Source organism: Leuciscus leuciscus, assembly GCF_965113295.1.
Source record: "Leuciscus leuciscus genome assembly, chromosome: 24".
NCBI lineage: Eukaryota > Metazoa > Chordata > Actinopteri > Cypriniformes > Leuciscidae > Leuciscus > Leuciscus leuciscus.
Window position 1 is genome coordinate 24,697,684 of NC_138723.1, and position 27,337 is coordinate 24,725,020.

General features: G+C 38.6%; 2 protein-coding genes across 2 annotated transcripts in view; one reads left to right on the plus strand and one right to left on the minus strand.

The window, feature by feature from the left end:
* Positions 1 to 3,759, plus strand: part of dscama (Down syndrome cell adhesion molecule a) — an 84,675-nt gene extending 80,916 nt beyond the window's left edge. Inside the window, exons 32-33 of the mRNA XM_082158509.1 lie at positions 213 to 515; positions 2,114 to 3,759. Coding sequence (XP_082014635.1) covers positions 213 to 515; positions 2,114 to 2,463 — 653 coding nt within the window. The 3' untranslated portion in view covers positions 2,464 to 3,759. The remainder of the gene's footprint in view (positions 1 to 212; positions 516 to 2,113) is intronic.
* Positions 3,760 to 10,047: 6,288 nt separating this feature from the next.
* pcp4a (Purkinje cell protein 4a) lies at positions 10,048 to 26,858 on the minus strand. Its single transcript, XM_082158765.1, has 3 exons — positions 26,712 to 26,858; positions 12,945 to 12,993; positions 10,048 to 10,817 (listed from the first exon to the last, which is right to left on the minus strand). Exons 1-3 carry the CDS (start codon positions 26,718 to 26,720, stop codon positions 10,684 to 10,686), a joined length of 192 nt encoding a protein of 63 aa, XP_082014891.1. The 5' UTR covers positions 26,721 to 26,858; the 3' UTR covers positions 10,048 to 10,683.
* Positions 26,859 to 27,337: the final 479 nt, after the last annotated feature.

Below are 27,337 nucleotides of genomic sequence, written 5' to 3' on the forward strand. Positions count from 1 at the left end.
AAAAGACTTCTTTTAAAAACATGAAAAAAATCTTACCAGCCCCAAACTTTTGAACGATAGTCTATCCCTGTCCTTATTTCTTCTGAATGGAAACTTCATAATAATAATAAAAAGCTTTTTAAATTAGCATTATTAAATGATCACATTGATATGACAGCAAAGCTACACGTTAGAAGTATTGTTGTTGATGAGTTGTGACCCGTTGTGTTCAGACCGGGCTCGCAGCAGCATGGTCTCCACTGAGAGCGCGTCTTCTACGTACGAGGAGCTGGCCAGAGCCTATGAACATGCCAAGATGGAGGAACAACTACGACATGCCAAGTTCACCATCACAGAGTGTTTCATCTCGGACACATCCTCCGAGCAGATGACCGCCGGCACCAATGATTACACGGACAGTCTAACGTCCAGTACACCGTCAGAATCAGGCATCTGCAGGTTCACTGCCTCACCTCCCAAACCACAGGACGTCTGCAGGGTGATAAACATGGCCGTACCCAAGGCCCACAGACCAGGTGAGACCACTGGTGCGAGGTAATGACTCTAAACTCTATTCTTCCCAATTGGGGATGTTCTTAATAATCTAGGGAAAATAAGCTAGTATTTAGGATCAGCATTTAAAGTAATTATATTCTCCCAAAAGCGAAATAATGCTGCCTTCTAATGGTGTGGTCATATTAGCAAAATTTTGGTTAGATTTCGCTGACAAAAAGGTCCATTGTTAATAGTGTAGCAATTAATGAAGCACAGCTCACATAGAAATGACTCAAGCCAGGCATCTTTCTGTCAGTGAACGCAGCAAAGTCATGTGATGAACTTGAACACAAGCGAAAACTGTGTTGGGAACTTTTTAAACTTGTGATTCCTAATGAAATGTCTGGATTTCGCCCATGAAATTTCACTGAGCAATGGTTAATGTGACCGCACCTTAGGACATATCCAAAAATCTAAGGCAGAATTCTTTCTGGATGAGGCAATCCCAGAATACATCATAATGTTGGTTTTAAAAAAATGGATTCGTTTACACAATATTTGTTTCTACTTTATGCTTATTAGAGTATTATGTGTTTAGATTAGTGAAATGCTAGCATCAAACTCTGTTCAATGTCTATTGTGAGTAGAATCTCTCAAGTAAAGAGAGTATTCTTCTTGTAATTTGACCCTACCCTGCTGAAAAAAAAAATCTTAAACCAGTCTCCAAGTCTGGTTAGGACAGTCTGCTGGCTGGTTTTAGAGGGGTTTTGGGCACTTTTTAGCTGGTCAGACTCAGGCTAGGAGATCCAGCTAAGACCAGCAATCCAGGTTTAAAGTGTATTTTTCAGCAGGGAACGTCTTATAAATGAGGTGCTAATGCTGCAAGATGCTAAAAACATCAACGCTGCATCTGAATATGCCTACCTCCATAGTATACAGTATGCAAAAAACAGTACGAAAAAAGAGTCCGAAATTGTAAAGTTCGCAAAACTGTAGACGAAAAGTAGCCGGATTACCTACTCCTTCTGCCACGATTCTGGACTGTGCATCCGATGGGCAGTTTACTATCCCATGAAGCCATGTGAGAGGAGTTGTAGGTCACATGACAGTGACTACACGTCATAATTGCATTCATACTACCCATATTCATACTATGTAGAATGGTCACAAAGTAAGATTCAAACCAAATGTATTAGGCAGTATGACATTTTGGACACAGGCACAAGTGACAAGCTCCTATAGGGTAGACATTTCTTGTGCAATACGTTTTATTTAATAAAACCATTAAGAAATCACAAATAGAAATATGGGTAACACTTTAATTTAGGGTCCAATTCTCACTATTAACTGGTTGCTTATTAGCATGCATATTACTAGGATATTAGCTGTTTATTAGTACTTATAAAACATTTTATAAGTGCATGACCATATTCTACATCCCTAATCCTACCCAATACCTAAACTTAACAACTACCTTACTATTAATAAGCAGTAATTAGGAGTTTACTGAGTTAAAAGTCGTGGTTTTTAAAGTCTTAGTTAATAGTGAGAATTGGACCCTAATCTAAAGTGTGACCGAAATATGCAATCAAAGTTCAATTGCCTTTTGAAACATTGAAAACGTTTCTTTTTCTTGCAGGAGGGGAGCTCGTCCACCTGCCTCCGTACCTGCGGATGGACTTTCTTTTGAACCGGGGTGTGTCGGGAACGTCTCGTGAGGCGGCGATGGGCCAGGCCTGTTTGGAGCCGCAGAAGACCCGTTCACTGAAGCGCCCCGGCCTGCTGGAGCCCACGCCAATGGAGGTGCCGACCAGCAGGGACGTGCAGCAGTGGCAGCCGGGCACAGCCTCCACGCTTCCGCAGAGAGAGGCCGGAACAGACTTGGCACAGGCTGCCAAAATCAGCACCTCCCAGGAATCACTGCTGGACTCCAGAGGACACTTAAAACAGAACAACAATCCCTACGCAAAGTCCTACACACTGGTATAACAAAGACCGGACAAAAATAAAACAGCAAGAGCAAAAAGCGAACTCTTCATGCGCGGTTGTATATATATTTCCACTTCTACTCCTAACAGTTTCTTTATTTTAAGCTTTTTTAAACAGTGAATTCACTTCTTAAAGACGACTCCACACCAAGAGATTGCCAAAATAATTTTATTATTATTAATAATTACGATGACTATGATGATTTACTAATTTACTTATTTTAGCAGTTAGTGTGCACAAACTAATGACTGGGAACCCATTTAAATTTTTTCTTTTTTACTGAAATTTCTTTGTGTAATTAGTTTGAGATAAGCGTGAGAGTGATTTCCATTGGTCCAAAGTTGTCACCGTTTCCTGGGAGTGCATGAGAACGAACCGATTTAAGAAGATGACAGTATGAATAATGACCGTGGGTCCAGCCCAGAATCTTTTGACTACAAAAAATAATCAAATGTGAAGATTTCGTATTCTTATGAGTATAAATATATAAAAAAAATATATATATAAAATGAGATTTTTTTTTTATTTGTGGGTATTACAGGGAAATTTTTTGATTTGATTAATAAAGTCCTTTAGTCATGTTTGCACATATCTTGTTTAACCTAGAAAAGCAAGTCATGATTGATAATTATTTGTGTTCCATTCTCTAATGGTGCAATATGAAAATCCATGAACCACGTTTGCTTTCTACTGTACTGTATCTCACCCATGACGTGAGCTCCTGAGAGCCGGAGCGAATGAAATGACAGATTCAGGTGTAAATCAGCTGCAGTGGAAGCAAGGGTTGATATAGCACGCTGCATGGGGGGAGATCGGATCACCTACTGCACTGACAGTGTGACTCTTTCATCCCCTATGTAGTGCACTAGAAAGGTGTCTTCTAGGGCACGCTCTCTCTTGTCTTCATTAGATTTATTTTTGCTGCATTGCAGAGATGCTGCACTACAGGGAAACTGAGACAATCTAAAGAGATCCCCTAAAAGAATAACAATTATGATAATATTAAAGAACCACGAGCAGTTCTATTATGATTATGGGCGTATGGTGGCAGTTGTTATTGTAGCCGCTCTGCACCAAACTGTCTAGCAGGGAGAGTTGTGATGAAGAATTGAGATGATATTTCACTATATTTAATTAGATAAATCTATTGTCCTCACTATACTCATTTACAAATGTTTTTTTTTCTCTCACCTTTTTTTCCCCTTTTCTTTGACAGAGTGCTCACAGTTGTGACACTCCAGAAAAGATTTTCCATGATAATCCTGTCGACTAATAAAAGGTTGATCCCCTAACGAATCTGGCAGTTTGGTTAACGCTTGTCATTTTGCTGTGGGATATAAAGGGATCCGAGAGTGTGTGATGAACGGTGGAAATGAACAGCTTAATATCTAAACAGAGATGGGATTCCTGAGAACTTCAATTAATAATTCACCCCATTTATATCGTTACAAACCTTCAAAATTTCTCCTTTTATGTTGCACAGTACAAAGAATGTCATACAGGGTTTGGAATGAAATGAGGGTGAGTAAATGATTTTCATTTAGGGTGAACTATTGCTTTAATCACAGCAAAGACAGAATCCCCGTTTATCGGATCATCTGGATGAATATGCCTACTAGAAACATTTGGTTTTGGAAATCATACTTAAATGATAGGCAGAGAGCTCAGCAGGAACACAATGAAAGTAGAACCAAACATCCTCCTGACAGGAAACAGAACTTTCCTTTTCTTGTCCATGTTCTTCTCCTCAGCTATGGTGGCCCAGAGGGAAACAGCAGAAAATTTGTAATGCAAACAAAAGTTACAAATAGTCCACAATGATACTAATTTAAACCACAACACAAATAGTCCATAACACAATGGAAGTGCAACAGAAATAAGCCCAAAATTGGTTACAACAGAGTGGAAATAATAGCTTTTTTTGTGATGGCAACACAAAAGTTTTGTATTAGCGACATGAAAATTGTTTGCAACACAGGAAGATAAGCTGTAACACTGCAGAATTATCTTTAAATGCATATACATTGGTCTATTGGTTACTGTATGGTCACTCTTCCTAATGTAAATTCTCTTCCGGACTTTAGGATTACAAACTCTAACTTAAGTAAATTAAACTCAATTAATTGCATTGTTTTCATCTTTTGTTTGCCATTTGACTTTTGTTGAGCCCCCCTGGACCGCCGTACTGTACGTCTCAGTCTGTCGTTTGAAGAGTGAATTCCCGCACGGCCTTCAAAGAGCGCGGGCAACTCTCTTAAATTGCCGTATTGATTCAGAGGCTCTCAGTGACGAGCTGGAGACAGTCGCCCTTCCTGGAGCACTTGGACAGAAATTGGTTTTCTAGTGCTATATCAGCTCGGTGGGTAATGGGGGAACACGTTAGTCATTGTGACAACTATATTCTCCATCTTCGTATGAAGTGCGCAACAAATTAAGCGTCGCTGGCACATGTTTATAGACGGTCTCGCTCAGCTGTTATTAACAACCGTCATAAATAAAGCTGCAGTGCTGAATTCTGATCTCCCTCAGAAACACAGATGTCAGCAACACAACACTGATGGCATCACAATCAAGAGAACCGGGCAGAGTTCCTCGGTTGAGAATGCATGCTAAATTAAAAGAATAGTTTACCCCAAAATTAAAATGATCCCATAATTGACTTACCCTCAAGCCATCCTAGGTGTATATGGCTTTCTTTTCTCAGCCAAACAATGTGAGTTATATATATTTTTTAAATCCAGCTCTTCCAAGCTTTATAATGGGAGGGTATGCTAACTTAGATTTTGAAGCCCAAAAAAGTGCATCCATCCGTCATAAAAGTAATCCATATGGCTCCAGGGTGTTAATAAAGTCCTTCTGAAGCAAAACAATGCGTTTTTGTGAGAAAAATATGCATATTTATAACTTTATAAATTATTTTCACTGGCTTCCGGTAACGGCCGTACGTGAGTCGAGTTCCAGCGGAACGGAGTGACCTCTGACCCTACATAGGATGTAGTAGCGTAAGCTTAGGTGAGAGTAGACGCCTCGTGCCGTTTAAACAAATAGGGCTGGGCAACAAACTCAAGCTCCTCTTCCTTATATTGAAATCCTCCAACATTTCTCTTTAAAAATTCTCGATTTAGACTTCTAATTCGTGACCAGTGTTTTGTTTTTCTTTATCCTCTGCACTTCCGCGTTAGTCATTATGTCATGCATCGGGTTAGAGCTTTTTTGGGCTTCGAAATCTATGGTACCATTCACTCCCAAGCGTAGGAAATACGTCATGTAAGTAGACAAGTGGTCAAGTCAAGTGCAAAGGCCGCAATTATGGGTATTTGGATGGCATCAGACCCAATAATAAAATTATAATAAAACAATAGTAAAATAATAGTAAAATTACTCAAGAGGTAAACTAATCATTTCTGTTTCCAGTACAGACTGCATAGCTTCAGCCTATGGGGATGTGACGTGATGAATGAACAACTTAGCCTGGTCTGTATTATCGTTTTTTTTCTTATTCTAAATGTCATCAACATTTGTTTAAGTTAACATTTCAATTATATTCTGCTGAAATGACAAAATTACTTAAAAAAAGATTTGTTAATTTTGCTGAACGAAACTCAAAGATCCGAGTCAGTAAAGTGATCCAAACTCCCTATCAGTACTATGTTCGCTGTTTATAAGTGAATAAAAGCCTCAATTAAATCTGTTCATCATATAAAGCGATCGTGTCTCTTCAGAAGACTTGAATTAAACCGCTCGATATATGGAGTTATTTTACGATCTCTTTATGAACGTTTTTAAGCATCAGAGTTTTGGGTGAACAGACTCCCTAGACATCAACATATGGCGCTTTTCCACTGCATGGTACGGCTCGGTTCGGCTCGGTACGGTTCGACTTGGCACGGAACGGTTCGGCTCGTTTCGCTTTTCCACTGCGTGGTACGACTCGGCTCGGTACGGCACGGTTCGGTTCGCTTTAGCTCGGTTGCTTTTCCACTGCAGAGTAGTACCGCTTCAAAGTGGGTGGGACTGATCGTTATAGTTGCCGTCTCTACTGCCATGACATCATCATATTAAATACTAATTTTTCATTCCGTGTTTCCCCATCCGCTCCTCGGCAACCAACGAGAGGAACGTCTGCACCTCGTCCACTGACCACGATTCAGCCATTTCTTTTTTTTAAAGCATTTTTGAAGCAAATACTTTTAAAACAGGCGCTGTGTTGGCTGTTGTCTACTGGCTATTTAAATCTAGCGGGTTTAGTGTCTCGTGTTGTAAATACAATGACGCTGACCAGTGATGATTCTGTCTGACCAATCAGTGATCTGCAGTGTTTGCACGTCACATTTTAGTATCGGTACGGTACGCTTGGAACCTCAACAGAGGTGGTACCATTTAAAGCGAGCCGAAGCGAGCCGTACCGTACCGTACCATGCAGTGGAAATGCGCCATAAGTGAGCCGTACCAAACCGAGCCGTACCGTACCATGCAGTGGAAAAGCGCCAAAGCGTGCCGTACCGAACCGAGCCGTACCGTACCATGCAGTGGAAAAGCACCAATAGTGTTGGCCTAGATCCGGGCCACATCTGGGTCATGTGGATTCCACACGAACCAGATGTGGGCCGGATCTGGGCCGACACTATGTTGCTGTCGATGTAGGGACAGAAATCTCTCAGATTTCATTCAAAATATCTTCATTTGTGTTTCGACGATAAACGGAGATCGAGGTTTGAAACAACATGCGGGTGAGTAAAAGACGACAGAATTAAAATTTATGGGTGAATTCCTTTAAAAATGGAAAAGGTCAAGTTGAGATTGCATTATGGGATACAGTGTTTCATGAAGTAAATTATGTTGTATACTGCACATTTTTACAAATGTAATACTACAGGTCATCTCTTTATATAAAATAGTTGCATACTGTACTGCAGGTAAAATGAAAGTAGTCTGCTAGTATGCTATTTGGAACATACTGTAGCTTCACGAGGTAAAATCAAGGCTAAGAGCCTATTACTTCCAGTTCATTAGCCACACTGGAAATTGAAGATCAAGTCAAGCACTTTGCCTTGTGGGATATTCAGAAATAGTAGAAGTAATACTTTTGTATCTGGACCAGCAAAACCTATCCAGTTTTGTGTACACAGGCTGCTCACGTTATTTTCAGTGTGTATTTTACAGTTTGGAAGTAGGCTATACAATACAGTATAAATAATACAAATTGTATCTCAGTGTTTTTCTGTGTGAGCAATAGCTTTGGATCAGAATGAATCGCTCAGTGTTTTCTTTTCTTTCCATGGTACATCAGAGTATATCTCCCCCTCCCAGCGCAAACCTAATGAACCTGTCAGACCTCAGCATGTGGTTCTGAACAGAAAAACTCCCGTAATTAGACCCATGAGGGGGATTTTCTCTGAGCCTCTTTGAAGCTTCCTATACATGACTCACAGAGCTCAGCGTTTGCACATACCGGAATGACACCATAATAGAGTCAAACACAGCATTTTATAAGATTGTGGTGGTTAGCAAGCTGTTGATGAGATGGGCTTCTCTATTTTAAGTGAGTGCGAATCACTTTCACAGATCAATAAACCAAGATTGGGATCCAATGTATTCATCACACAAGTAGCTGCCTCATTTCCCAATCAATGACTTAACAGATAGCATTTTGAATGAAGGTACCGCTCGAGGAACTTGTTTCAGATTAGCTTCTAAGAGATCACCAAGCATATATGTAATCGCCAGAAGACACAGGAGACTGAATCACACTATCCATGTCTATTTTTTGGTAATTTTTTTTGTTCGGACTAAGAATGGAAATCATAAAGAATTTAGCAATTTCCTGAATTTTCACTAAATATGACTAAGAACTATGTCCTAAGTGTCCTAAACTGAGTCTAAGACATACTGATTCAAAAATGGCTGAAATGCTACGTACTTGAATCATCGAATATTTTAGGATCTATTCTATTCATTCAGAACTGTCTGAAAGAACCGATTCAACAGGACAAATCAGACTTTCCAAAGCTACATGCGAGAGAGAACTCATGATGTCATGATGTCTGATAATGTGGACTTTTTATCATAATTATGCTTTAGCATGTCATAATTTTGACTTTTTATCAATTTTGATTTAGTATGTCATAATTGACTTTGCCATAATTTTGACTTTGAATGTGAGGTAGATTTTCCCTAAACCTAACTACGTTCCTGGAACCTAATTACCTGGGGCGTCTCCAATCGACACCCAAGCGTCTACAGTCGACACTTTATAAATACATTTACCTGGGGCGTCTCCAGTCAACACCAAAGCGTCTACAGTCGACACTTAATAAATATATCTGGGGCGTCTACAATCGACACCCAATAATCTTTATACTCTAGCTCTTGCGTCTACAGTCGACAACTGGCTTCGAGTTCCTTACCCTAACTTGTTCCCCTAACTAACTTGCTTCCCTAACTAACTTGCTTCACAGCAATAATAAACAGACAAACTTCAGTAAATGTCCTTCAAATGATTTAATCACTGCCGGGAGAGATCCCGAGCAGTTCACAGAGAATCTCCCCCGAGAAGAAGCACGGCCGGAGGATCTCAGACAAATTTCAGAGAGAATCCCACCCAAAAGGAAGAATACATCAGGTTTTGTAGGACAAATACAAACACAACAAATAAGATCATCGTCACTAACTTATGACTTAACTCACGTCACCTTCTATCAATATGATTGGTTGAATTGGTAAAAGCAAGCCCCCACCTTTTTACCCTCTGTTGCTGGCAGTTGATTACTCAATATATCATGATATAATACAGACAGTATATTTTAGATTTTGTCATGGCCAGCACTTGAGAATTTTCCATAACACAAATAGACAAAGAACAGAACGTTTTGGTACGTTGTGTTTCAGTGTTAGAATTGTTAGGCCTAAAAAGGGAAGAAAAGGTTTAGATGTTAGAATTGTTAGAATCATGGTTAGTATAAAAGATAGTTTACCATCTTATCTATTAAAAATCCATCACAAATGTCAACATTTCAATTTAGTAAGTCATAATTATGACTTAGTATGCAGTGTTGGGGTAAGTTACTTTTAAAAGTAAAGTGTTACAACATTGCTTTACTCTCTAAAAAAGTAACTAATTCTGTTACTTTTCTTACTTGGGCTAGGCTTTCTTGCTAGTTTTTAAATAACAAAAAACAAAAGTTCTATTTTTGGTGAGTGTAAAGGCCCTTTCACACCAAAAGGGAGGCTGAATGAAATGCAAATTCACACCTGTACAGTAGAGGGCGATAAATAGGAAAACAATGTACTTACTTGAAAAAGTAACTCAGATATTTTGTTATAAGTTTTAAAAGTAATGCGTTACTTCACTCGTTACTTTAAAAATTAATCTGATAATGTAACTCAAGTTCAACACTGTTAGTATGTCATTATTATGATTTACCAAAGCATGATTTTTTTCTTATGTGGCAGAAATAAGCTTCCATATAATCATCAGTGAAATCGACAAATGTGACCGGACAGTGAGCGTTTTGCGTTACGGTCAGTGTTGAAAGAAAACATAAAGGGTATTAATAATATGTTGAAATAATCAATCAATCAATCTTTGAAGTAATCCTAATATTTATTCAGTTCACATATGATTATTTCCTACTGTTTGGTGTCACAAATATTACAACACTGTTTGTTGACAAAACATTGACTTGGTTAAGATGATAATGACACATCACGAACACAATATCAGTTCAACTATGCAAACAAAAAAACAACAACAGAGGTGAAAGATTGAATAAGGCTGTTTGAATCTTAATCATTTTAGTTTTTACATGCCGTACAGGATGTTTTCATCATTTGGCATTAAATACCTGTGGTTTCTGGTCTTACACACAGGGAAAACTATAGCACAAGTGCTTAACACTTTAAGATGGATGTTTTCAAACACCTTGACAAGTAATATTTATCAAAAAATAACAAAAGTATTTTAAAAGGAAAGAGAATTTTATTTTAAAAAATCTATGTACTAGGGGGAAACAATATATCACATTTTATTCCTGACAGATGATGGCTAAAGTCAAATTGCCTCTTCACCTCTCATCTGCCCCCACCCCCACCCCCACCCCAATCAACCCAATCAACCCATAACCCCAACAAGAGAACAGTGCCGTTTATCTGACATGCAACTCCCTCCCCTAATGTGGCGTTGGGCCCGCACGAGGCCAGGGACGCCCTGCATGGGTCTGATTATGATTTCACCGTCTGCTTCTTCTTCTGGAACTTTCTAAACTGCGATTGGATGGCGACGGCAGCCTTCTCCGTCTCGGGGGCGCCCATGTCGATGTCAATGTCCTCAGCGGGGACGTCCTTCTTGGACGGGTCTGTGGAAACGAGACATTGTGTATTGGATTGAATATCAGGCGCTTCATATATATAACCTTTAAGGGCTTCCTATTATGGGATCATTTTATGAATTTAGTTTTAATTTGTTAATTTAGGTTTAATTAATTTTTACTTTACATTTTATTAAATGGCTCATAAACTAGGAAATTACTCGATTTTTTTTAAATAACCTGTTAAACATGAAAGAATTTTGCAATCATTTAAGACATTGGCATATGGATTTCTTTCAAATTGTGTCAAGACCCCTAGGGTTTTATAAAGAACCTCATTGAAACTTTTTTTCTAAGAGTGTATGAAATGAAAAGATTATTAAAGAAATAGTTCATCTAAAAAGGGATATTCTGTCACCATTTACTCCCAAACTCAAACTCATGATTTTCAAAAAGGAGATATTTTAGTAAATAATAACTTTCAAAATTTAATTCGGTAACACTTTATTTTACGGTGATATAGTTACATGTTACTACATGTACTTACTGTTGTAATAACAGTAAATCATGCATAATTACAAGTAACTAACCCTAAGGTGACATAGTTACATTTTACTCACTCAAGTAAGTACTGAGTAATATTGATTAACTACATGTACTTACTATAGAGTTGAGGTTAGGGGTTACACTTTATTTTAAGGTGTCTTTGTTACACAGTAAATATATATTTAAGTACTGAGTAATATTAAGTAACTATGTACTTAGGGTTAGGATGAGGGTTTGGTTTAGGGTTAGTTGCATGTTATTATGCATAATTAATAGTTATTAATATAGTAACTACATGTAACATATGTAACAATGCCACTGTAAAATAAAGTGTTATCAAATAAAGTGTAACCCATTATTCTGTTCCTCATTTTTTCAACATAAGCGATATAAGGAATGTTGGTAAAACTTTACATTAAGGGCCCTATTTTAACGATCTGAAACGCAAGTATCAAGTGCGAAACGCAAGCAACTTTGTGGGCGGGGTCTTGGGCGCTGTTGCTATTATACCGGCGGAATAAATGACTCTTGCGCCCGACGCAAATCTAAAATGGGTTGGTCTGAAGTAGCTTCATTATTCATAGGTGTGGTTTGGGCGTAACGTGAAATAAACCAATCAGAGCGACATCTCACATTCCCTTTAAGAGCAGGCGCGCTTGTTCCATGGCGGTTTGCTATTATAACGGCGGATTTGCCAGGCGCGCGCCAGGAGCAGTTCACAGCCGAGGAGACCGACGTTCTCGTCAGGGCCGTAAAACACAGAGAATTGACATTGGGGATGGAGAAACCCACCCAAATTAGCTTCGGTTAAACAGACGTATACAAATTTGGGTAAATGTGTAAGCTAGATTTATGCCTATTTTTTCACATCTTCATGGACACAACAATGATTTCCCTCGTGTGTTAATATTTTTCCTTGTAATAATGTATGGTTTTCTAAAAATGAGAACTGCTGCGTCTGTGTGTAGATGAGATGTGTCGATGTACAAAGTCAATTGCGCTGGGTGCAAGATAGGGCCCTAAGTGTTACGATAGCATTAGTTAACATCAATTAACAATGAAAAAATCTTGTAAAACATTTACTAAACTTAGTGTTAATTTCAACATTTACTAAAAATATTAAAAATAAAATGTGTGTTTGTTAATATTATTTAATAGACCTGAGCTAACATTAACTAACAAAGAACAGTTGTATTTTTTTATCAAATAACCCTAACAAAGATTAATAAATATATTAACAAATATATAGCTCATTGTTAGCTAATGCATTAACAAACGTTAACTTATTGAACTTTAACTAATGGAACAAACGTAAACTAATGGATTGTGCTACCGTAATATTTAATAAATAAAAATAAAGTAATTTGGTTTAAAACGGCAAGAGGGCAAATGATAACCATTTCATTTTTGTGAGATCTATTGCTTGTACTGTTTATTAAATTACCATGTTTCTTTACTAATCTGCACTTACCTTCAAACATATATTATATTGCATTCTGTACAACTATTATTTACAATGTGTAAGAGAGAGAAAGAGAAACATATGCAGACTTGCAAAACATTCTGTCATGATTTTATCCAACGAAATGCACAATTCAAGTACGTATAGAGTAGTGAGTGACACTAAACCTTGTCCAGCTGAGGGTTTGATGTTTCCAGCTGATCCGGATTCTTGTCTCTGTAAACAAACAAAAATAGAACTGAGATTAATGTGTGTGGATACCTTAAAAAAAATACTATATAGCCAAAGAATGATGAGACAGGCATTGAATATGTCAGTTTTCTGTCTCATTAGCTGACCACAATTTAGTCCTTCACATCCTGAATTAATAAGCAGTGAATTTCAAACACTTCAGAAGAGCTTTGATGCTCCGACGCTAAAGCAATCTTCCTCAGCACGAGCGCGCGGGCGCGCGTGTGTGTGTGTGTGTGTGTGTGTGTGTGTGTGTGTGTGTGTGTGCTGCTCGTTTTCTGCTGATGGCATTCTGTATGGGTCTAGTTACAGTGGAAAGCGTGTCATTATATGCAAGAAGGATTATTCCACACACATACACACACTGGCACAATTTAATCATATTAGTCTCTCTCTCTCTTCCTCAGTCTCCTTCTACCTCAATCAATCCTCTTGCGTTCAGTTCTATCTTTGTCTTACAGCCTCTGATAAATGTGTAGAATTTGCATAAGAATGTTTGGCAGGGGGAAATCTGTGAGTTCTTCACGTTGCCGGAGTTGCCAAAGCTCCTGATACAAACCGCTCGGTTATTGCTTTGCATTAAGGAGCTGACGCGAAGAAGTCGTCCTGCTGGATGGTGTGGCGTATAGTTTGTGGCTGTTGTGGGGATGGTGAAGGGCGCTGCTGCATAAATTACAGTCATTTGAAATGTCATACAGCGCAGAGAGTTGAACGTAAAGAGCTCTCTGTGCTACACTGCACGATAAAGCTTGAGAAATTAAATTGATGCTAAAATGTGAGCCTAAAGTCTCAATAGGGAGGTAAAAAGCAATCAGATATGGGATGCAGACATTCAGGATGATTAACATGACGTTAGATATTTAATTGTGCATGCTCAGTTTCCCTATTTTTACACTTAGATTATTTTTGCCATAAAGTTCATTTTTAAAAGCACTAATAATTTAATAACACTGTTAAATATAAACTCTTTAGCCAATCTTTACCTGCAATTTCTGAGTGGAAATAGTTTCTTTTTTACAGCATCTACCAGCAGGTGATTTAACTTGCCATAACACAATCGCAGCCGGTCAGGAAAATGTTGATGTTTGAAGTGCCCCTATTATGTTATTTTAAAAGCTTCTTATTTTGTTTTGGAGATCAATAGGTTTACATGCATCCAAGGTCAAAAAAACACTTTAATTTTCTCACTGCAGCATCACCTCTTTTCTCACAGTGTCTAAACGGTTTAATAAAGGATTCAGTCTCTAAACCCCACCTTTTCGAGAGTCTACTCCGCTCTGATTGGTCAGATGGCCAAGTCTGTTGTGATTGGTCTTCTGCTTACAGTGCGTGTTTGAAACAAAACGCCCATTACCATATTTGAATTTCAGCTTCGGAAGCTTCCTCAGCACTTGTATACGCAGTAATACGAACCGTAACGATGGTGTAAGTTTTACCGTGTTTAGTCCTTTTGAAGTGCTTGCAAAGTGGATTAGCTTTTGCAGTGCTAAAAAAAGCATTTCCTCTACATGTCGACAACACGAACCAAACTCTTCCAGGCCTGGGCTACAGTGTTTGAGGGCGGGTCAAAATAGACGTTGTTCACAGGCAGCCAATGAAGATCATATGCTGGCATTATGCAAATTTGTTACAAACCTCCGTAGGTTTGTGCAGTAAGTAAGACTGGAATTACTGATGATTCATTTCAGGCAGTTCAGAATCACTTTTTTCTTTCGGGAGACAATAAATCTTTGAAATTACACGAAATGTAATATCTGAAAAAGCATAATGGGGGCACTTTAATGTACAGTTATATAGAGAAGGAATTTGGACCAGTGATATATTACTGTAGGCGGAGCTACTCATTGTAACACCACAGAAATAGAAACAAATCTGACAAAGTGTCCTGTGACCCGTTGGTCATGGCTGGGTAGGAAAAAAAACATACATTTATATTGAAAAGAGCTTTTTATCACTTTATCGTGATGCACTTGTGATATAAAGGTCAAGAGATAAATGTTTTTCTGGGCATTTATATTCTGCTCATTTTCAACCTCGTTGTAGATGCAAACCCACTGTGAGACTCCCATTCCGGTTCTGTTTCTGCTTGGAAAGGGGTGAAATGAGGGAAATCTCCTCACTGCGGTGAAATGAGCTCCTGTTTCTAATCCTGTTTATGTGAGGAAACTCTGGAGTGAGGAGCACAGGGAGACATTCTCCGGCAGCATCAATATCAGCACGGTTACATCCCTCTTTCCTGACAGTCTCAAACCACACAGCCTCAGAGCTAATGCCATTAAACTTGGATTATTGAATTGGGCTCCAGAGAGACACAAACAAACGCATTAATTGGAGTAAAGTGTCAGTCAGTTGTGTGGCATGTGAAGATGTTAGTCTGAGCGTGGTCAAATACGGACGAGAGAGATTTATTCAACTTATTTAGCTAATCAAATGGACATCTCCCTTTAAGGCCAGTCAGTTCATTCGACAATCAGCTATTTTCTACATAGGCAACAATTTACTTAAAGTGCCCATATTAAGCTATTTAAAGGTTCCTAGTTTTGTTTTGTAGATCTCCTGCAATAGGTTTACATGCATCCAAGGTCAAAAAAACAATTAAACTTTGTCTCTCTAAACCCCGCCTTTCCGTGAACCATACTCTGCTCTGATTGGTCAGATGACCCAGTATGCTGTGATTGGTCTACTGCTTAGAGCAAAACCAAAGATATGCCTATTACCATATCTCAATTTCAGCTCTGGATCTTCCTCAGCACTTGATATACAGTGATACAAACAGTAACAGTGGCGTCGTTGTTCGCTGGCAGCCAATGAAGATCATAGGCTTGCATTATGCAAATTTGTTAAAACCTATGTAGGTTTGTGCAGGAAGTAAGACTGGAATTACTGACAATTAGTTTCAGGCAGTTCAGAATCGGTTCTTTCTTTTGAGAGATAATAACTCCATTTATTGTGCACTTTAATTTTTTTAACTCTGCAGACCTTTTACATTCACAATTAGCTATATTACACACTACATGAAAGGAAATATACGAAAAAGCATAATAATCACAGAATTCTACTTCAACTTTAATTGCTTCAGTTAGTTGCCATGGCAACGTTTTCTTTCAGTTTACCTTACATTGATTTTTTTTTATAGTTTGAGCTGACAAAGCTGACTGGGTTTGATATCATATTTACAATAATGCAACAATGGTATCATACATTTATCTCAAAGTACACTAATGCGCAAGCAAGTTCTAAAGGCAGTCTTGCTGCGGAAGTTAGTTAAAATAAGTAAAACTGTAAAAAAAAGTTGCTGCCTTAAATTTTTAAGTACAATCAACTTGGATGTATAAGTCATTTCAACTTAAATTACATTAAACTGACTTTTAAAAAATTAGTTGGATCTTATATAACTTCTATTAAAAAAAAAATCACTGTCTAGGTTAACTATTCACCCGATATAGTCCGGCTATGAGTAACCCACTTCTAGACAAAATAACCTTGAATTTGGATACATGTTGTTTTTGCCAAAATAACTTGCATGTTTTTAGCCGGTAAATTCTGACTTTCTGAGTTGAACGGAATGCATCTTAACTCCTGCTGTCCGATATTTTTGTCCTTGACAGCAAAACTTTTTTTTCCTTTTTTTTTTTTCCTTTGTCTGATCATAGCCTTTAACAACAAGGAAGGAACTCAAATGAACCCTGGATCAAGATGCAATACTGCCAGGCTCCCCACTGCAGTCCTACAATACAAACGCCAATTTTAGTTATCCAAAAGAAAAGCAGGGACACAAAATCACGTTAATGAGAGAATGACTGCAGGAAATAATTAGGTAATGCGTAAACACTGGTTCAATTTGGAAGTGGCGAGCAGAGAGGTGCCGTTTTCTCTCTCTCTTTCTCTCTTACTTTCCCCCCACCATATGCCTCCCCCATATTGTGTGTTCATTATAAACAATGATGAAAATGATCGTAATCATAAACTTCATTAGCTGCAGTGAAGCAAGGATTGGCAATGAAACCCAAGTGTACATCATGGGCAATTAAAATTTTAAGAGAACAGGATGTTAGCTGCTTCTCCATGGACAAACATGCTCAGAACCAAAGCGTATGAGGAGAATTACGGCATGCATAAACAAAACAAAAACCTTTTACTTGGCTTTAAATGTCATCAGTATAGCAAATAAATCTTGTGTCTAGCATGGCTCGGGTGTTGCAAAGCATCCTGGGCTCGCTGGCTCACGCAAATGCACTGCAGAGCCAGGCTTTGCAGTGGATTGAACTTGATGCCACAGAGATGCCCTGAGCTCAGTACACCAGTGCCCTTCAGAGCAGCGCTTGGCACTGCCACCCGATGCCACGACAGCATCCTGCTCCTCACAGTTTGAGCTGCACTGCTGCGACGCTAATGAAGAACCTCATTTATATCAACTTGCTCTGACAGCTGGATTCACTAATTAATAGAAATGCGTTTTAAACCCCATTTACAGAGGATCGTTGAACCGAGCGCTGACAGTTTCCTCCTCAAAGGTGATTTATGGACATCCTCGAAAACCTTTTTCGCAGCTTTTTTCAGAACAACATTGAGTACAAATCATGCAACTGATAGTTGTGCCTATGCAAATTAAACACCCCATGAAGATTCACACTCATAAAAGCACCAAATTTTACGCCTCTCCCAAATTCCTGCCGTGTTGAACGACTGAAGCATTTAGAAATTAATAAATAAATAAATACTGTATTCTGTCTTTTTATTCAAAGCCATTTGGAGAGCTATTTTTGATTCATTTGGCAGCTCGAGATCTTGGAAAGGCTTCCATGCTGTTCTCAACGTCTATTAAGAATTTAAGGGAGAAACGCACAACTAGGACACAGACGTCTAAAAAGAGGGGAGGGGAGGGGAGGGGGGGACTCGGATCCGATGCGTCATATTTGAAGGCTAACAGATGCTCAACTGAATGTAGGAAACAGGCTGGAGGATGGGAGCTCAAACAGTGGCTTTTATTTGAGCGCCTCACCACCAGAAAACACTGCAGGACGTAAACACTGAACTGATGAATGTGTGAAACCACATGCTGGTGAAATGATTATCTCACTGCTGGAACGGTTCGCAACTTATTTTCGGCACAGAAACTTCTTGTATACCAGTATTCATATTAAATGCGGTCAAAAATATTGAATGAATTGTGTTCAGGATTGACCCTTTTCACATTTCTGGGTCTCTCAGAAGCAGAAGTCGTCATAGTTGGGTACAATTCGATAGCGGTGAGTGAGAGACTACATTAAATCAATTTTTTTGTGTTCCAATTTGCTCAAATAGCAAAATAAAAACTCTACAATAGTGTTTTCATAACTTTCAAGAGAGCTTGATAACAGCAGTCGGAAGAGAGAAAGATAGCAATTTTACCTAGCAGCGTTAACAATTTTTTTGTAATTTGATGCAAAGTTAATATAAGTATAGTTTTATATCAACACACATTTTTAATACAAATGAAAATATAAAAAAACTTGCAGGATTTACGATGCTGGTGACCGTTAAAACGCGTCATCAGTCTGTGAAAAGGGTCCATTGCTAGCCGCTAATTGCTAATGGTTAAATAAGGATTTTTGCCATTTAAACTTCTTATATTTCACAGTATTAGTAATAAAATGTGGTTTAAAAAAAAAAAATTAAAAAAAAACTACAAGGAATGTGTTAAGGATTGCTGATAGCAGTTGCTAATGGCTTAATGCTACTAATTAAATTGGAGTCCTCTAAAAATCTGCTAAGAATAAAAATATTTCTGTTAAACAATATATTATAGTAATGTAACAATGTGATCAATTTATTGATCCCCAGGTAAACATAAATAAAATAATAGTGGAACATCTTATATCTGATATATATTTGGATATTTTGATTAGATGCCCATATATCACTTTTAAAGGCAATTCATTGACTAACTATCTAAAAGGGCAGTTATTCTTGTGCTGGATCAATTTACATATAGATATGAACGCATATATCTTGGCGTTTCACTCTGGTGACGTTTGAGCGGAATTTATGACTCAACTAAAATATTATGCTGCACAATGCAGAGTTTGTGTGATTTACAATATTATCTCCAGAAATCTCACTAGCGCTGAGGTAACACACTGTTCCAGAAAGCTTAATGAATAAACATTACAATGGGGAAAAGAGAATGAGAACAAGAAATCAGGGAGAAAAAACGAAGAAAACATTGGAAGACGTGCGAATAGCTAATCACACTCGAGGAAACGAGTACAAATGACTGACAGCTGCTTTTATTGGCCATCTTGTTTCATGTACATGTTTCATAGGCTTACTTCCTTAACCATCATACATGAATTTTGTGATAACAGAATGTATTTTTCCTGCTGAGATAATCCAAGCAAGACTAATGACGGCGAGTGCATGGAGTCCTCATCAAATATTTAGCGACATTAGCGGTGGCAGCAGCCTCTGCCTCCAGGCACCTCCCACCACGCGCCTCCCTTTCCTCGGATAAGAGGAGGACACACTGCAGGGGTATTTCCTTCTGCCCCAACACGTGAATTTTATTAATGAAACTGCTTACAAATAAACGGTATGTTAATTATATTTGGATTTTTATATAAAATATTTTCATACACTTAAAATATAGAAAGATTATCAATAATACTTTACATTATTGTAAATAATCTGCCAACTTCTGTCAACCTCTAACCTCTGCTTAGTGTGCAAGAAGCAGTGAACACTTTGTAGGGACTGGAACGCAGCTATATACTATATACTGTGGGGTAAAATCTTCTTCATGGGCTCTTTTAATGGTCTATTTTCTCTCTATCCACATCTAATCCTCCTCTTGCACTAATATGCCTTCTTTCATTCATCCCCTTTTCTATCCTGTTCAGTGACATTTCCCTTTCAGAGCGGCTGCTGGGATTACCGCTCAACCGGTGAGGTCGGGCAGAGCTGGAGTCGGACTCTCTCTGGCAGTTTAGAGGGATTACCGAGGATCCGAGCGGAATCTGTGTGTGTGATGTCAGAATGATTATGGTTTGAGGGAATGGTGAATCACAAACATGACCGTGATAAACAGCAGACACATTACAGTGGACGTAATTCATCACAGAGCGGATGCAGGTGATGCATCAGACATTATAAAGCGGGCGTAGAGATACAGGGACCATTTCAAGAGCTTTAAAGTGGAACAGATCACATCTGACACTGTACCATATGACATAATGGAAGATATTTATACAGCCCATCACATAACGGACCCTAAAGCCAGGTGCACACTATACATTTTTTGTTTTGCAATGACTGATTAATTGCTTTCGCAATGAATCAAATCTTCTTTTGTGCATAAAATAAGACAATCTGGGGTACAAAGAATTGTAAGGCTTATCAACATTATCAAAACTTCGTTGAAAAGCAAGTAAAAAGCCAGTGTAATTCTAAAAACATCAGGCCATTGAACAATTAGACTTTTAAGAGCTTTGATCATAAAACTAAGCATTTAAATATCTTATTACGAAATAATATTGGGAGAGTGACCGCTGATATTTGTATACATTTTATGTAAGTAGTCTACTGTTATAAAGAGCTGACCGATTTACATTACAAGCTGTCAGAAGCTAATTTTGGCCATTTAAATATCAGCAACTGCACAAAATTAAATATTTGTGCGCTCCATATTTTCCTATCTCATACTATATGAACCATAAAAGCCTGATGTATCAAATATGATACTCAAGAAAAAACACAGTGACTATGCAGTATTAATATGCAATTTTGCTTCTCAAGAAAATGTGTTTTTTAAATATGTTTTACACAGATTTCAGTCATTAGCGTCATTGTTTATAACAAAAGGCGCTGTCGACTGGCAAATGTTACAGCGCCTCAGGTGATTGAGTTGTTTTTTAGGCGATTGGCTTAAGAACTAGTCGATTTGTCTTCTGGTGTCAGCAACTAGATCAAATTTGCATGTGACCGTCTGTCTCAGAAATGCTGTATGGCCATATTTGTCCATCAGTGTTCTCTAAGGGTGGATGTAATTCACTTATAGACGCCTTTAATCTGCAGATTGAGGGATCAAAAAGGTGAGACATACACAGTCGGCCAACCATCCTTTCTTTTGCTGCTATTTCAACGCTGCCGCTTTCCATGAATCAATATCAAACCCTTCAGACTCCGAGCCTCTTCTGAGGAGAGAGCGTTACAAATCCCTTTCTGCCGATAATGGCTCCAGGTTCTGACAGGCGGTTCAATACTGTGTACACATTGCTGATACATCAGGGAAACAAGCGCAGTGCTGAGTTGCAGGAGACTTCTGCAGGAGAGTTTGCTGTTGAGTCTGCTCAGGGCAACTGACCAAGGAAATAAACCGTAAATCTGCTCCCGCGCAATGCGGGATCCGAGGTCTAGTGCCGCGCCGTCAGATGTTTAATGCGGCGAGAGGAGGATGAAGACATAAACGAGCAGAAGGAAAAGAACTGTGTGCCCCGGACCGCCATGTGCAGCGCGTTTGGGGGGGGAGGCGTTGTTTACGCGTGTTCAGTCTGGTTCTCCCATGCACACAGTCGAGCGCGCATTTCCTCTTTATCCGCGTGGAAGATGCAGAAGCGCTGGGCCGTTATGTATAAAAATCAATTGTCAGGCCTGATTACATCCAGTGTTTGCACCTCGAGGGCCATAAGTTGCTTTTGATCTCCATCAAGCTCATAGCTGTGTTCACCACAGCACATGGAGCTGCTCAGTTCAGATGTAGCTCCAAACAGATCAAGCGCATTGGTTTACAAGGGTAACCACGATATTTTGCGTATGGTAACCCTCAATCTGCAAAAAGTTTTGCAGCATTATTTTGAGCCCTGCAGCAACTCTACCGCTAATGCTATGGCAGAAAATGCAAATGATGAGATTGCACTATCAAAATCACCTTTCACTTTGACGGATGAGCACCATTTTACTCTTTTGCCATCAACGACAGACTGCAGATATAAGCAACATGGCCGTCATTGGCACAAAGGCTTGATACTGATACTGAACACTGTTGTAATACTGCTGTAAATTAAGTCTGAAGAATTAATAAGTCTCAACTCTAGTGCATTGAGTATAACATAAAAGACAAGTTGCAGACTAAAAAAGTTTATTGGTTAGCAAATCAACAAATCAATTTTTAAAAATATATACACCAAATTCTGTCATGAAACTCTAGATGGCGCAGGCCCATGGGTCCTTAATGCAACCTGCTGACAATTACATCGTTAAATATGCGGCACTAGCTGATTGGTTCCTGTTACATCTGCAGCCAATGAGCTTGCTGCTCAACATTTAAGTAGTTGGTCAGTGTTTGCTGTAGTAGTTTGCTGTGTGCTTTCAAAGTTCCTCTGAAACCCTCCACCTTCCCCAGCTCCACCTGTATCGATCTGCTATGGGTAATTTCATACATGCTATTTGTGCAGCAGCAGGATGTCTTACTGGCTCACAGCACCATGTCTGTGAATGTATTGGCAGTAGCAAGTGTCTGTCTGTACTTGCTCAGCATCAGCAGCGTAGCAGATCTCTTCCGCCAAGACCACATTAACATTGTCATATCCATTACCATGCTAAACTCTTCTGAGAGTTGCTGTGATAGAAATATATTATATTATAGACTATTTATATAGTCATTATGACCTGCTTAATATTTTATTATTATAGTTTTATTATTTAGCAGATATATCTTTTGTATCAAATGTATCTTTTATTTACATTTTTGTCCATATATATTGCTTACAAATAAACAAAAAATCTTTAAATATAATAACCTTTAAATATGCTGAGATATATTGTTTTGAAATTGTGCAAAGCTTGCCAAAAAAATGCTACTCATTTAGCCTGAAAATGAGAAAACTACATTTCCCATGATTCTCAGTGGCAGATTTCTCTTTAGCACTAAAAATGCTTTAAGTCTTTGTAAATTGAAACAACAGAAGAAGAAAAAAAATATGATACTGCTCAAAAATCACTTGAGTGCTCTCCACACTGCAATTACGACTTCCAGACTCGTATGCAAGAACTTCCCAAGAGCACTTGAAGCCGGCCTTTATTCCAGATGTCAGAAGACGACCCCTATTATGGTCCAGATACAAATCCATCCTGTGTTACATAATCCTACACAGCAACAAAAGTCATCTACAAATCCGCTTAATATCTCTGTGTGGACAGCGTTTCAATCTCTGGTCTGCCCTACAAATCTGGACCTTTTGGATTTAGTATGGTCTCATTCTGTAGCTTTGTAATGTAAACATTTGCTTACCAATGGACAGCAGTAGCTTTTCTGGGAATAATGGGAAGGCAAAGAGAAAAAGTAATTTGTCCACTCTCAAATGTTGGAAAGACCAATCAATCCATTCTGCCGTCAGTTGAGGCCACCACAGATTGAGCCTGATCTCTTTGTCTGAACTCATCACTCTGTGTTGTGTATTTTCAGGGGATATATATTAAATCCCTGTTTAAACAGAATGAATCAGATACCTAATCAGGTAAATGTGTCAGAGAGCCCATTACAGGCATAAGAGATTACACTCGAAAACATATCAAATCCTAATGCTGATGACGCTCCCCCTCTAATTCAGGCATATTCTTGCAAACAGGACAGCTGTTGTGTTTTGCGATCTAATTTTTCTATATTTTTTACTCGCCCTCATGTAATTTAAAAGCTGAATTACTTAGTTTCTACCTTGAAATTGGGAATATCAAACCCCAAAATGAGACAGTAAATATATTGCAAAAGTGGTTCATGTGATTCGTTCAACTGAAACTCAAGCTGCTTTTCACTGAAATTTTACAATCTAATGGTAAACAATTCAAGGTGGTTTGATGTACCAATATTAAATTAAACGTAATGTATGCAAACACTAGATATATATACCCAAAAGATAAGATGATCATGTTTCCGTTTTATTTATATATGTGTGTGTGTGTGTGTGTGTGTGTGTGTGTGTGTGTGTGTGTGTGTGTGTGTGTGTGTGTGTGTGTGTGTGTGTGTGTGTGTGTGTGTGTGTGTGTGTGTGTGTGTGTGTGTGTGTGTGTGTGTGTGTGTGTGTGTGTGTGTGTGTGTGTGGATATACAATATTCATACTGTATATACACACACACACACATATATAATATAGATACGCATGTAGATTATATAAACACTTTTTTTTATGTTAGATGTGATTCATTGATTTGATAGCACTAATATAACTATTCCTCCTTTTAGATAGGATTCTGCCCACCCACATTCTGGAATTCCTGCATGTATGCATGCTTCCTGTGCATGTAAACAACAAACTTAGTAAAAGACCTTGAAAATCTTTAATTTGGCTCTTCAGTGAGAAGAAAGTACTGCTGGAACTGCTAAAGGGAAGATCTTAAATAATTCAGGACTGTTGTATGAAGTCTATACTCCACAAGCACCTACATGGAGGAGTTCCCAGCTTGTGTTGCTCTATCCAGCATTTCTGGGTTCCATGTGTTCCCTCTGTTCATTTAACTGACAAATATGCTTGAATGGGCCAACAGATTGATTAAAAGATGCGCAGTGCAGCACAAGCCTGATTAAGCTCTTTTAGCAAATACTACATTAAAGCATGTTTTTAAATGAGACCAGAATAATCATTTATATAACATTCCCTGATCCTGCAGTGCGTGAAGCGGCTCCTCATCGGCTGTTGCTGCTGCAGTGGGTCAGCACGCTCTATGCACATACACACGCACGCGCGCGCTCAGTATCAAAGACAAGACGCGCGGCCGCTTCGGGGATTTCGAGTGGTGGTTGCAGTAGTGGGCTGCGTCCGAACACTGATAAATGCTGCCTTTAGAGGACGCATTCCAAGGTCGAAAGGCACATCCGAATACAATGTTAGTTTAAATTCCTTTCTCCTCAGATACCTTCATCTGATCGATTTTTGAAGGCACCATAGATGTATCCTTGGCTGCCTTTGATATCCCACAATCCTGTGCTTTCCATTCTGTGACAGTTGAGCTAGAAAAATAAAGATGGCGTCTGAAAGTTGCGGCTGGTCGTCGGTTTGTGTGTTAATGTACATTTTTGATCAACGTTTTTCACTTATGGTGTCATTTCTAGCAAGAAATTACTATTTTAGTCATTAAATATGTTAGTTTTCACCGAAGCTCGCTTTAATTTGCTGTAGATCATTAAACCGTTACGCTACCTCAGAAGTCTGTCCGAAATCAGTTTCGTGAGATACCTTTGTGCGCAAAGAAACACTGCCTGCAAAGTCATTGCCTGATAGGGCAGCGAGACAACAAGTCACTGCATACGTTTTCGGACTGCAATTTGTGTCATCACGTGGTCCCTGTATATTACATGTTCTAATAAACTAATAATATAAATAATAATCAAATGTTCTAGTAAAGTCACATACAAGACACATATAGGCCTATTGCTGTTTATTACGATTATTGCAGCCACGATTCAGGCAGTTCATAAAAACAAGAAAGCATTTAAGACCTAAATAGCCAAATTTAGTAGCCTAAGAATATACCGAAATGCACAATTTTTCTAATTCTAGCCTATATATCGTTTTAGATGTTGTAATAAAATGTTTTACTCATGTTCATCAAACTGTCATAGGCTCATCTATTTTTATTTGTTAACATTGCTGCTTTTTTGTCTCATTGGTTCAATGTTGTTGAGTTCCGTGAATCACGGATCTTTGCGAATAGGTTATAACATGTCAGACTATTTTCTGTTGTCAATGGCGATGCCGATTTATAGGCCTAATTACAGGAGATATGCTAATTATGGGGATAATAATCGGACAAGTTCAAAAGAGTTAGTGAGTTGTTAACCCGGATCATTATGAGTCGGACATGTCCACAAGAAATGGTTTTCGGTTCAATGAATCAGCGTTGATTGTTGATTCGAGAAGGATTCAGGTCATTTTGTGAACGAATCATTTAGACCTGTTTTGTAAACTACTTACATTTATTAAAAAGACCTAACGAATCTGGCATAGCCTACTATATAGCCTACGACTGCGTATTTAAGTTTAGACTCAAATTAGTTTTTAATTCAGCCATAATTCAAAGATAAATCCAGAAAACAGGTGCCCAAAAACGAGTCAGGTAAGTTATAGGCTAGGCGAAAAACATGTAGAAACGTTAAACAATTCGAGGTGGCTCCACTGTTAATAAAAACTGCAAGAATTCGATTTTTCACCAAACTGTAGCCTAGGCTATGTATATTATGCAAACATTATCGACTACTAAATTCGAATTAAAAATCATGAGAGCAAATTTACAAGTAGCTTATCATCCATAAACCATCTCCGTGTCATCCTAGGTTAGGGTTGAGGTTTAAGTGACAGCTGTCATTTGTTGCATCATTAATCATCGCGTGGACAATGCTGATTCGACAATCTGCCAGCGCGCGCAGATGCAACAAAAAAATATTCACAATCCGTCGCGCTCTTCTAAGCTACTAAACATGGTGTTTTGATAAATGGATTGCATTTCAGTTTTTCAAACGGTTTTGCTGGTTTAGTGAAGGAAAATGCGCTCAAACTCAGCAAACAGGAAAATATCTGACTGCAATCAACGCAAGTTCAAGGCATTGTCTCAAATGTGGTATTTTCAGTTCTCTTTAACACCGAAAGAGAATTTCCTCCTGGGGAACCCCCGATAGCTCGTTACAGTAGAGTGGTGCATCGTGCATGGAGGGTTATAGTATGAGGAAAGCTCACCTCACTCATGCTGGATGATAAGTGTGATGATGAAGGGTGGAATCGGCAGAAGAGCAGCAGTGATGCAGTCCTTCAGTCCGCGCGCTGCGTGGGTTTGTGCGCGCTGGAGTTTTATACTTGGAGCTCCAACTCCCTTTCATGGCATCACGTTTGCACTAAACCAATGGAAAGCTGCCGGTGTCAACGCTTCTGATGTCACCACTTTAATCTCGCGAATAATCACTGAAGCGCACCATTGCTGCCTTTAGTGTTCCTATAGAAATGGGAATATATAATCAACATATTTCGATGCATGCACTTACGACCATGTGTGTGCACATTTCAATGCATTAAACGTATTGGTTATTTCGTATATCAACATAGAGGCTATATCAACATATTTCGCATCAGCTAGATATTTGAATGCACTAAAAGTGCTCAAGCAATTTTTTTGCATATTGATGAAATAAAGGAATATAGCCTATATAACATTAAAAAGACGTGTTTGATGCATTGAATGAATGCACTTACAACTGTGTGCATGTGGTTCAGGTTTTGCCTTCATTGTTAAGACCAAATTAGGATAATAAAACCTGAAATCTTTGAGGTGAGCTGGCAACAGTCTCCACAAGGTAAAACAGCTTATC